Raw genomic sequence first — 12916 nt, 5'->3', positions numbered from 1 at the left:
ACTCACCGAGCAGCTCAGTTAAAAAGTCTCCATCTTTCTCCTTGAGAGGCCGAGGGGAGTTTTCTTTGGGAAAAAAACAACACCCAAAGGAAGTGCCTGGGCCCCGAGGGGGACCCTGCTCCCACCATGTCGCTCCTGCCCTGCAGGCCAGCGCAGGAAGGAGGGCGCTCTCGGAGCACCTGGTGCCTGCCGCACAGGGACCAGGCTGCAGGTCAAGGAGACGCGTGCTTCTCCGTGCGAGGACCATGGCAAACTGGTGTTTCTTCACATGGAGAGCTTAACAGGAGCTCACGGTCACACCGGCACCAGCAGAGAGTTCGCCACATTCCTACAGTAATGGTCTCTGGAGGGATGGCTTAGGCTGGAGTGGGTCAGGGGGAGGAAAGCCACCACTAGACTCCAGGACAGAGACGTCAGGGGGGCAGAGGCCACTTGTGTCCTCTGTGACTTCAAAGTTCTCCTGAGTCTGCTGGGAAGAAAAATCACCCCACAGAGCATGCAGCCATATCCCAAGGCCAGGCCTCCCAGGGGCTCCTCCAGTGGCCACTCAGGAGTGAAGCCAACCTGCAAACCCACACCTGTCCACGCAGAGGGACGGGCCATCAGGGAGCCTGCCTTACACCATGGTCATGACCTTCAGGGCCGCCGGCTGGAACCTGCGGATCTTTTTCTTCAGGGCCCTGGAGGCTTTGATGCGGCACAGCTTGGGCACCGGGGGTAGGGGAGGCCTTGCACCCATGGGGGCCCGTGGGGGCTGCTGGGGCACTGCCCGGGGCCAGGCCAGCTCCCCCCGCCTGGCAGCTGCGACGTCCACTCCCAGGCGGCGGCTGTGGCTCTGGAAGCAGTCCTCCGAGTCGCTGCTGCTGGACTCCCCATCCCCGAAGCGGTTGGCAGTGTGGTCGCTGGCCGCCTCCTCGCTGCTCTCCGCCACGGTGGACTGCAGCAGCCAGGCGCACTCTGCTGAGCACTCCGCGGAGTCCGACTGGCTCCTGGAGCAAGCGTCCTGGCGGGCCAGCGTGGGCCGGCCCTGGGCCTGTAGGCCACCTGCTCTCCTGGCGGGGGACCTCGCGGGCCCCAGGCTGGGCTCCTGAGCACTGGCCAGATGGGCCTCGGCTGAGATCTCCACGGTGGACTGCCACCTGCGCTGCTTCCTCCTGGCGGCGGCACAAAGTGGGGCTGTCTCCAAGGAGGACAGGGCTTGGGACGGTGCCCGGTAGCTCTCCCGCTGGGCCACCAACAGGGGGACGAAGAAGGGCACAGGGTACAGAGTGGACTCAGAACAGGACCGTCCAGGAGCAACCCCAGCCAGCACAGGCCTCCTCCTGAGCCCTCCCTCCAGGGGCCTGTGTGTGGGGCCACACTCTGGGGACAGCTGGGGGGCAGCGTGGACACCCCAAGGTCTCTCTGGCAGCAGTGGCGCCTGGTTCCCAAGCCTCGGCATCTTGTCACTGGCCTTCGTCCTGACCTTCACAGGCTTGGTCTTGGGGTGGCCCGTCTTCAGCCCCATCCGGGAGGCTTCGATGGCGGTGCAAGGTGGGTGGACAAGATGGCCTGGGGCCCTAGGGGGACTTCCACAGTCCACGCTCCCAGAAGAGGACGAGATGCCTGGGCTGCAGTCTCCATGGGGCTGCTGTGCCTGGGGGCAGGGAGAGGGGCCCACAGAGGTCTCCCCGAAGGCACAGAGGCTCCAGGGCTCAGGGCCCTTTTCCCGGGGGTGTCTGGGGGACTGGGTGTGCAGGAGGGGTGCAGGCTCCTGCTGCCCAAGGCTGTCTCCACTGCTGGCCCTGCTCTGAGCTGCCACTCCCAGATCCCCTCTCCCTGGGGAACAGACCAGCTTCGCAGGCCGACCTCCACTGCCCAGTCTCTGGGCATCTGGCTTCTTGGGGGATGGGGATGCTTCATGTCCTGCGGGTCCCTGCTCCCCACCAGGTCCCCTGGACGCGGCCTCTTGGCTTCGCAGACGCAGCAGCCTGTCAATGTAAGCTCCAGCTGGGCCTGCCTCAAGGACTGGCCCTGCTGGGGTGGTGCTCAGAGCCCTGGGGCCCAAAAGAGGGCTCCTGGGGGGCAAATGGCCATCTAGCGGCGGGGTCTCCTTAGTCAGTGCGAACAGGGGGCTCTGCAGAGCCACTGCGTGCAGGGGGCTGGGGTACAGGTACACCTCCCGGCCTCCCCTGGACACCAGGTCACGCTGGTACTTGGGGTCCAGCTTGGGGGATGGCACATCCATCCCCTGGCAGAGGTGAGAGGGGGGTGTGGCCTCCTGGTCAACTCTCTGGAGCCCCACGTCCACTGGGAGGACCCGTTCAAGATCTCCTGGAACAGAACACCATGAACAAGGGCATCAGTGACCAAGATTCACTGACGTCAGGCGTGAGGGCGATCTGGCCGTGGGCGCCCGCTCTTCCTCCATGGCCTTCAGTCCCTGTCCACAGTGAGCTTAGGCCCTTGCTTTGGGTCTGCAGGCTGCGGGGGCTGAGGCTTCTGCAGCAGCACAGGTTCCACAGGTGGCGGCTGGGCCCCCCTGGGGCATCTGCAGGTGCCTTCACCAGGAGCCATGGCTGGCACGACACTCCGTCTTACACCGAAGTGGAATGAGGCCAAATGGTACCTTCCCTTTTTTTGGATCAGGGAGGAAGCTAAGGGGGAGCAGGCTCACCTCTCCACCTTCCCCAACCTCAGGCAGACCAGAGGGTTTGGAAGGACTGCCTTTTAACTTTCTGATACGCACTTTAAATACTAAGGAAACCCACACCATTAGGATACTAGGACGGCGTGTCCATCATGCCCAGATGCAGACATTGGATTGCTCCTCTCCCTGCAGGGCAGTGCCCAGCCAACCCCAGGGGGTCTCTGCTCCATCCCTAGCAGGTCTGCACAGGCTGTCCTTGGCTGCGCCCACCCCTTCTGGCTCTCTCACCTGTAGACACTGGCCTGGGCCGGAACATGCCTCTGGGCTGGCCAGTGTCCTCTCCACTGTCCAGGGGCCTGCCACTCTCTTTGATGGGCTGGGGTCTCCATGCTGGCACAGTGGTCTCATCAGCAGACCGAGGTCGCCAGTCCCCCATGTTGGGCCTGACCATGGAGACCGCAGGCAGCAGACTGCCCAGGGAGGGGGACAGGCGGTCACTGCACACTGAGGCACAGGAGGTGGACAGAGAGCAGGAGCCCGCATCACTCAGCTCGTAGAAGCCTGGACAGAGCAGACATATGCAGGTCAGTGTGCCCTGAGCAGTGGATTCTGCCTGAGGACCCCGGGTTCCTCTCCCCACCACTCCTCCTGGGCCAGCGGGGAGCCTGCAGAACCTTCCAGCAGCTGTGAGCCTGGTGGGAAGGGCAGAACCGCCTCACCGGCCCCCACCCCTCCCTGCCCTGGCCAGCAGTTCCGACAGCTGTGGTAGCTGCCCCATGGAAGGGGAGGTCTCTTCCGCAGGTCCAGCCTGAGCCAGGCCTTAGGCATCTCCCCGTCCCCCCAGCGCCTGCGAGCGGTGATTTCAGGACACCTCTGCCCTGGGCCAGGGGAGGCGCCACACAGCCCGGCCAGGCTGGAAAGCGTGGTGGCCGGCAGCACTGGTCCTGCCCCACGCTGCCACTGGAACCTCCCAACAGTGATCTGAAGACAGACCTGCTTGCCCAGTGCGGCCTGGGATGGAGGCGAAAGTGACCAGAGCCACAAGTGTCGGCCGAGACTGGCTGACCCCTGTCGCCTCTGAGATGTGGTGGGAAGGGGACGTCCCTGTCCCCTTGGACATGCTGTGCAGACTTGAGGCTGACAAGTCTGTGGACTGGAAGGCGTGGGTGTCCTCCCTGCGACTGCCCAGCCAAGCAGAGCTGACGGCTGAGCCGGGGAGGGAGAAGCTCTGGGTCCCGTCCAAGGCAAACTGCCACCACATGCGGGTACACACGGAGCTGTGCCTCACCTCACAGCGCCTTGCTTGGTCCTCTCGGATAACATGGGCTTTCTCAGGCCTCCAGCTGCCGCCTAACTTCCAGATCAGCTGAGCCATAGGCCCAGGACCAGCACTGCTCACCAGTTCAGACAAGGTCCCCAAGAGGGTTGTGGGCACATGGTGTCACTCTGATGCCCACCAGCTCTGCAGCCCCCGGGTGGCAGGCCTGCAGGCGGCCCCTCCCACAGCCCTGGCCCTCCTACCTGAGCTGGGCCTGCTGTCGCTGTCAGGGACCTCGACAGAAGACCTGTGCACGCCCAGCTGCAGCTCACTGATCTGCTGGTCCAGCTGGTCCAGGTGGGTCTGCAGCCCAGTGTCCTGCCGTCGTAGCTGGGACTAAGAAGCAAAAAAAAAAAAAAAAAAAAAAGTTGAGTGGGTGCAGAAATGAGGCTCTGTGGGCAGAAAGGCGGCTGCAAGGCAGCATCTGCGCCGGGGGCTCCTCACGGTGGCTGCCCCTCACTCAGGCTGAGCAACGTCTGTGCTACTGGCACACACTGAACGAGGCGCACACAAACCACTTTCCTCCAACGCAGACTTGTAAAATGCTTCGCGATTTCCAGTAAGGCTTTTCTTCCTAAGGGGAGGCAGGAAAGCAGCTCCCTGGAGGGTGGAGCAGCACGAGGACCCCACCTCTGAGCACCCACCGGGAGACATTCACCCTGCTGCTTTGTTTCTGCTCCAGGCACGAATTCACCCCCAATTACAGTGACCCTCACAGCAGCCCCTTGGGAGACGCAGCTGGGGATGGTGAATCTGTGCCCTCCTGCCACCTTGCCAGGGTAGAATGTCCCCAGGAAGAGAAGAGACATCCTCATCCTGCCTCCTTTCCCTTTCCCGAGAGATGGCTCTGGTTGCCACAGGTTTGAGAGAATTCAGGGAATAACCTCGGGCACCACAAGAGACAAAGAGATCATTCAACTTTGCATGAAAGAAATGGTGGGGTCTTCCCTGGAGAAGGGACACTCTGATCTGCCCACAGAGGCTGTCTCCTCCAGCCGGGCACCTGGTAGCCAAGTGGGTTCTTATGAGCATTAACCACATGTGTGTGTCTACCTGCCCACCTAACCTGCCACGAACACAATCTATGTACACAGGTAAATACCATATATGTCTATATTCATGGTTCTACATCATCTAGCACTGAGTAGTTAGTAAATGTTGACTTCTCTCAATCACAGAATTTCAGCATGTTTTCCAGGCTGACTGCAGCATTTCAAATAATTAATAAGTGGGTTTATCCTAGGAAAGTGATGGATTGCATTTCTTTGGGGTACGACTTCAGTAATTTCAGTATTACAAGAAATCTTCACGAGGGGAAGGAGGTAGTCACAGTGTCCTGTTCACAGGACAGGATTACTTCTGCAGAGATTTCCCAGTCATGACTGACAACCCCCCCATCACCCCAGGTGAGATGACACACAGCTTGGGGGGGACTATGTAAGTCAGCTTAGCTTTTCCTCCAGGAGACAAATCAGAGGTCCTGGAACAACCTCCCAGGTCTGAATGGAGTCTCCAAGCCACAATATCATCTGTAAACAGGAACATGGCAAAACCAGCCTTGGGCTGAACAGAACTCTGTGCTTCCAGAACCACCCAGACTGGTCCAAGTGTCCTGGTGTCCCAGCATGCCCATTGTCACAATAGCAAAATGTTTCCCAGCACTACCAAAAAAGCCCTGCAGCACAGACAGGCTCAGCCCCGTTACCTTCTTGAAAAAAAACAAAACAAGAAAGATTTACTGAAGGCCCAGCGATTGCAAATGATTTTTCTTTCCTGTCATAAAGCCACATAGGCTCCTCTCTTAGGTCTCATTTCATCTCTAAAAGCATCTACTTCTCCTCAATCACGACTTCCCCTGCCTTCTAGGGAAGGAGTCCTGCAGACCCGATGGCCTCCCCTCCACCTGCAGCCCTTCGCCACAGTCTGCCCGGTGTCTGCCTTGGGGCTAGCTGCTTTGTGATCAACACTGCTGGCCAGCCTTTGCAGGCTGGTATCCGACTCTGGTCAAGGCACACAGATGACTCATCACGTCTTTAGGCCCCGCTGCCCGCCTGCGGGGCCACCACTCAGGCTCACACCACCCTGCTAGCCCTTTCCACCGTGCCTGACTTGGGGTTCCTTGGCTGTGCTTCCTTCCTCTTTCAGGCCACGGCCCTTTGTGCTCCAAGGGGACATGCTATGAGGGCTCCCATGGCCCTGCAAGCCCAGCCCAGAGCACTCTCCGTGGCAGCAGGCCACAGCCCGTCAGCTCTCACTCTCACTGTAAGACTTCAGGCCCCCTTGGGGCCATGCTTCTCAAGACATGCTGGGGGCTCTTGGGTCAGAGTGCCTGACTGGTCGGGGGCTGGTCAGGAAGCCATGGCACATGGGTGGACCACCCAGGGTCACAGGGGGAATCACCTGGCACAGCTGCAGATCCTGGGCTTGCAAGCCTGGAGCCTGGATGTTAATAATAGCCCAGGGGCAGAACCATTTCCCAGACCTGGAAAAGTCAGGATGTCTCTCCCAGGTGGTTCTCTAAAAATGAGATTTGGCTAAGCCCTTTCTTTGAAATGCTTACTTTATGGCCCACAGGAAATTATCTAAGCTGCACTTGCTTTGCCCTCCCCATCAACAGTTCTGCATCGTAGTCATCACAAAATTGTATTCACAGGGCAGAAATTAAAAGTGCCTTAAATCTCAGGCTCTAGCGATGGTATCTAAACCACTTCCTTTCTTTCCTTGAAGGCTAAGAATGTACAGTGGCAATATTTTATGCATGAAGGACACAGCTATGGCCCTTGTCCTGTAGAGGGGTAAACATCACAGATGAGTTAAAAAGGGCTCCATCAATCAATAGCCAAGGGGCCCGGGTTCCCTGATGGACTCATGGACAACAGTCCTGTGACCTGGGGGAAGCCCGGCAGGTCCTGTGGACGCCTGCCCTCATCCTTGATCTTGAGCAAGCTCTCGACCCTTCCTCGGCTCTCTGAGCATTCACAAAGCAAAACGGTGGGTCCAGGAAGCACCCAGCATCACATTGGCGCTCACAGCTGCGTGGCCCACTCCTGCAGCTCGGACCCTGGAGCCTGCCCACAGGAAGGACTTGCTGCGACTACCACGACTACCAGAGCAAGTCGTGACCAGCACAGCCAGCCGGGGGACGTTCTCCAGGGTGAGACCTCACTGGGTCCCCATGCGTTTCCTTGCTTCCCTCCAGGGACACAGCTCTGGTGGGACAGGTCTTCAGGCCCCTCCCGGGTCACCAGTGGGGGACATCTTTCTACTTAGGTGCTGCTGTGGGGGCTAAACCTTACAGGAATGAAAGTGGCAGCCGCTGACTGGGAAGGACCAAGGCTCTTGAAGACATGGACAGGTAGAGCATCCCTGGTTCTGCCCAGACTGGCTGAGCTACTGCCACCTGCCAGGGTCAGAGGGCACAGGGGCCATTAGCATAGAAACCTGGAAGAGGATGAAATAAATATTGAAATCTCTCCTTTTGTTCCATAAACAAAAGTCACTGATGGATTTATTCAGCAGAGCGTTCTATGCATCTCTGTGACCTGTGACACTCCACTCGGGAGGTGCAGCTCATCTGACACTTGCTGCTTCTCAGACAGTTTAATCCCTAGGAACGCTAGAGCACGTTCTCACTTGAGAATTCCTGCAGGATAAGGCTGCTGCTCCAGAGAGAGGCTCTTCCTGTCTTCACACCTGGAGGTTGACCTAGGCCAGGTGAAGCCAGGGAGGGGCGGGCAGCTGGTTACTGGAGTGTTTAGCGGCTGGACTAAAGCCTTGGATTGTTTCCTTCATTACAGAACTAGTATCACTCCTAATTGTTCTCCCTGTAAGAAAAATGTAAAAGTGTTAAGCACTGGCTGATGTCACCCAAAGTCAATTATCCTTCCCTTTTGATCATATAATCCGTTCCAAGAACAAACTTTCAAGTCAGAGTCTGCATGTTCCTTCTGGTCCCCACATTAAAAAAAAAAAAAAAAAAAAAGAAAATTAAACAAAAACCTGTTTGATCTCTTCCAAAAGGCTACTTGTAATTAGAGGCCCGAGTCCACAGCTTGATTGGTGTGTTACTGAGGCCAGGTTAATCATCAGCCACACCCCCACCTCCTTGAGAACATTCACGCGTGCGTGCAACACACCCAAAGGCTGTGTGTGCCTGGCTGAGGCCACGCAGAAGCCAAGACACAGCTGGGCACTAACCCACACGCAGGGCCCCGGTGGGGTCAGCAGGTGCTGGAGCAGTGTGAAGGAGCCACTGCCCACCAGCTCCGTCCTCTCCTGTGGAGCAGCTGGTGCAGAGAGAGGCTGCAGGGTTAGGGGACAGCCCCCCTCTGGCAGGCTTCACCTGTGTCTGGCAGCAAGGGAAGGTAACAGGAGTCCAGGGAGGTGTCTCGAGACACTGGACTTCCTGATTCTTTAATCCAGAAGCATTTGCCCCGTTAAGGACACGAATGAGCTAAGCTGATTGGAACGCTGCTGAGGCCTCCTGGGGAGGCTTGTTGAAGAGGGTAACTTTTAACAGGACAGATTGGATTTCCAATGTAAAAGAAACTCCACTTGGAAAGATAGGGGGTAACTCAAACAGACATTGTGTATAGCATTTTAATTGATGTTTAAAAAAAATATTGCAATACTGCAAAAACTCTTTTGTTTTCAATAAATTAAATGAAATTATACACAACAAATTATTACTCTTTGGTAATAACCCAAAGAGTAGTAACTGGAGTATCTTCAAGGGTGTAATAGGGAATTGGCGTTGGGGAGTTCAGGCAACACACAGGGTAGAGAAAGCTTCAAGAGTTTGGCTCCCCCCTCCTCTTTATGGCTCAGGTTGCCTGTTAAGGGGAAAGATGCCCTCCTCAGACATAGTCAGACACACGACTTCCCCCACCTGTTTCCTTATGGCGGTGGGACCCCTTTCAACCTGAGCACACGTCCAGGCCGGACCCCATTCAACCTGAGCACACGTCCAGGCTGGACCCTATTCAAGCTGAGCACACGTCCAGGCCGGTTCAGAGCGCGCTCTGCACTATTGTCCCTAACCCAGCGCGCATAGGAAGGACCGGGTACCCTGAGATAAGGCCAGGATGCGCAGGCAACTCCAGCCAGGGGAAATGAAGGCACTGGAGTCCTCTCAGAGCAGACTGCAACCCGGGCGTGAAGGCAACCCCAGTCGATCTGCGTGGGACGCATGCAGCGGGTGCGCTTCCCACGCAAGCGGGGCGAGGGCGGGCGGTTCCTCCCGCTGCTCCCAGGATCGCAACCCGCGGCCCGTTACCCCTACGCACCTACGCACCGGGCCTGCAGGTCCCACTCCGTGGGCACAGAGCTGCATCCCAGTTAAGCACAAGGACGGCCCCTCGGCCCATCAGACAGCCCCTCGCCCTCTGCCCATCCCGGCCGCCGCCTGCGCAGGTAAAAGCGCTTCCGGACCGGCCCTTACCAGCTGCTCTTGCAGAGCGGCCAGCGCCGCCTCCAGCCGCAGCTCCTGGCCGCTGGGGCCGTGGGGACCAGCGGGCGCGGGCTGCATGGCCAGGGCACCCTGCACTCGCGCCTGCTGCGCCGCGCGCAGCCCCCGCAGCTCGTGCAGCCCAGCCAGCGCCGCGCGCAGCCTCGCGCCCACTCTGCGGCGGTCCCAGCCCGCGGGTCCCGGGGGGCCGCCCGGCGCCCACATCCCGCCGCCGCGCCTCCGAGCCTGCGGACCGCGGCGCGCGCCCGGCGTCTCCTCTCCCCGCCCCGCTCCGCAGGTCGCCAAGGTGGAGAGGGACCTATCGCTGGCCGCGGGGGGCGGTGTCTGCAACGCCCCGGGTCACAGCGGCCGCCCCCAGCCCTCCCCGGCCGCCCCAGCGAGCTGGGCTGCTGGGGGCCTGCGCCTGATCCCCGCGCCTCGCCTCGGAGGGCGGCCAGACGTCGGGGAAGGAGGAGCCGGCGAAAGGGGAAGGAGGCGAAAGTGGGACAAAACCGGAGGAAGGTTTTGTTTGGATTGAAAAGAGTATCACATTTTAAGAGGCCTGTTCCCATTTATAAACTGTCGTAAAGTTGGAAAATAAGGCCTTAGCACGTTCCCTGGGGGATACCTGTACTTCGGAGGCCGTGACTTGCCTTTCGATTTTATTTTCAGATGGTAGCTCGATGGAGTTGTAAAGCCCACACCGTGCCATTCACTTAGTTAACGTGCGCAATCCAGTAGCCTTAAGCGCGTTTGTGGAGTTATGGGACTGTCCCAAGATCACTTTTAAAACATTTCACCACCCTGAAGCCCTGTCCCCCACTTCCTTTGTCACACCCAGACTCATCTGCAATTGTGGACAGTTCATGGGAATGGGATCATGGTTAGGGCCTTATATGGCTGGCTTCCTTCAAGAGCATGATGCTTTCCAGGTGCCCGAATGCAGCCTTTGGACACAGCACCTTCTGCTTCTCTGTTTTCTGTTTCTGTGACTTAGCTTGGTTCCACCTCTCAGCTATCCCGAGGGATGCAGCCAGGACACTCCTGTACAGGTTCTGGTGGGGAAACACGGTTTCATTTCGCTTGGGAATCTACTGAGGAGATGGACCATGGTTACCTGTCAGGCTTAACCTCTGGGAGAACTCAGACTGCTCTCGCCCTCACCGACAGGTGAAAGGGTATCATTTCTATTTTTCTTTTGTTTTTCAATATTTATTTTTTAGTTTGGTAGGACACAATACCTTTATTTTATTTATTTATTTTTATGTGGTGCTGAGGATCGAACCCAGGGCCTCACACATGGTAGGTGAGCGCTCTGCTGCTGAGCCACAACCCCAGCCCAGGGTGTTATTTCTCTATGGGCTGCCAACAGTTGTCTCTGGTTGCATCTACCCAGTGGGTGTAGAGTGGTGTCTCAAGTGGTTTGAGGGGCTGAGGATGCTGAGCAGCTACCCCTGAGGACCAAGGATGCTGGGCATCTCTGCAGGTGCTCATTTGTGTCTTCTCTGGAGAAATGTCAGATCCTTGCCTGCTGTGAAACTGAGAGATCTTATTTTTCAGAAGCACATCTTAGACTGATGAGATACATGATTTGCAGGTCTTTCTTCTATTCCTCGGGTTGCCATTCCACTTTCTTAATGTGGCCTTTGCAGCAAAACATATTTAATTTTAATTATGTCCAATTTAATATCTTTTGTGCGTGTGCACTGTTGCCTAGTCCAAGGTCAAGCACTTAGGCTGAAGTCTTTCATCCGTGTTGAGTTGACTCGGATGGGAGGTATCGGTCACCTTGGCTCTTCTCAGCATGGAGGTTTACTTGACCCAACACCGTTTATGGAAAAGATGGTTCTTTCCCCTCTGGATGGTCTGGGACGAGTGTTGATGATCAGCTGAAGTAGGAAAGCGGTTCCTGGTTCCTCAAGCCTCTTGCACTTGTGCGTTCTCCTTCCTTATCCAGGGCCATGCTCTCTCGATTACTGCAGCTTGTAATGAGTTTCAAAGTCAGGAAGGGTGGGTTCTCCAGTTTTGCTTTTCTTTTCCAAGATTGACTGTTTAATGCCCTTTGTGTTTCCACGTGACTTTTAGGGCCAGTTTGTCAGCTTCTGCAGAGCGCCTGGGATTTGACGAGGCCAGCATGGCTGCAGAGCCCTGGAGATGGTGCTACCTTAAGTGGAGACTGGCTGTGGCTGCGGGCTCTTTCTGTTTGCTCAGCCTTTTAATTGCTTTCTGTAGTACTTTGCAGATTGGGTACACGAGTCTTATACTTTAAAAATTTTATTTCTCCCTATTTTCCTTTTTGGTATTATTGTATAAAATAGTTTTTTAGTTTCATTTTCAGAAAGCTTGTTGCTAGTGTCCAGGATTTGGTGATTGATTCTTGTATATTGATCCTTGTAGCTTTGCCATACTTATTTATTAGTTCTGGGAGATTTTGAGATTGATAGATTCTGGTGGATTCCATTGCCTTTTCTGTCTGTAGCCACGTCCCTGGTGAAGAGAGATGGTTTTACTTCTTCCTCTCCAACTAGGTGCCCTTTATTTCTTTTTCCTGCCTAATTGTCCTGGCTACAGCCTCTAACATGATGTTGAAGAGAGGTGGCAAGAGGGACACCCCCATGTCCCCTGACTCAGGGGACAGCAGGGCGCATGGGTTCTGAGATGCCTTTCGCCCGCATGAGAACCCAGCTTCTAGTTCTAGTTGCTTTAAAAACAATTTTTTTTTTTAAATCATAAAGGTGTGTTGAACTTTTCAGATTATCTTAGGATTTCTTTGTTTTCCTCCAGGGTCTTCTGTGCTTATCTAGCCTAGTGTTGAAGAAGACGGACCAGGCTGAGCACTGGCGGCACTCAGGTCCGAGTTCCTGTCCTGTCTGTGTAGTGAGTATGTCCAGGAAGACCCTGGTGCTGCCTCTCTTTTCAGAAAGCTCATAATTATCCATGTGCGTTTTCTCTCAGAGAGAAAGGCGGGGTTGGGGGAGACTGGGTGGGAACCCTCTATCAGTCGTCTGTCTCCTGTGTGTCAGGGACTCTCTTATTGGTGTCTTTGGTGAGCGCTTCTTGACTTTTAGGTAATCTTATTTGTCCTCTTAGTTGACTCTTCAGGACATCTCAAGTGTCCTTGGTACTCTGTAATATTACTTAAGTTTAGAAGCAGCAGGTAAATTTCTCTCTCTCTCTCTCTCTCTCTCTCACACACACACACACACACACACACACACACACACTCAGCCTCTGGTACTGGATGAGACTGTGTGGAGTCTGCAGGTGGATCTGGGGATGATCCCTCCACCATGTTGGCTTTTTATCCTTGTTCCTAGAACGAACCTTGGTGTACCAAAGCTTTTCCTGGTGTCTGTGACTGAGACCTTCTGAGTAGCAGTCTATGTGTCCTTCAGTGATTTGTCCCCCCTTTCATAATGCTGTTTTCTGAGGATACTTTCAGTGTTACCTTTCCAAAATCCATTCTGTCTTTGTCAACGATGTATAGAATACCAATGCGCCACCTCACAGCTCCGTGAAATCC

General features: G+C 56.0%; 1 protein-coding gene across 1 annotated transcript; it reads right to left on the bottom strand.

The window, feature by feature from the left end:
• Window positions 1-616: 616 nt before the first annotated feature.
• On the bottom strand, window positions 617-9618 carry Dact2 (dishevelled binding antagonist of beta catenin 2). Its single transcript, XM_027939398.2, has 4 exons — window positions 9388-9618; window positions 4151-4283; window positions 2918-3190; window positions 617-2313 (listed from the first exon to the last, which is right to left on the bottom strand). The coding sequence occupies exons 1-4, from the start codon at window positions 9616-9618 to the stop codon at window positions 617-619; spliced, it is 2334 nt and encodes a 777-aa protein (XP_027795199.2).
• Between the last annotated feature and the right edge of the window lie 3298 nt (window positions 9619-12916).

The sequence above is a fragment of the Marmota flaviventris genome, chromosome 6 (genome assembly GCF_047511675.1).
Source record: "Marmota flaviventris isolate mMarFla1 chromosome 6, mMarFla1.hap1, whole genome shotgun sequence".
Lineage (NCBI taxonomy): Eukaryota > Metazoa > Chordata > Mammalia > Rodentia > Sciuridae > Marmota > Marmota flaviventris.
The sequence above is the reverse complement of the archived record's forward strand: the minus strand, read 5'-3'. Positions and strand labels throughout refer to the sequence as shown.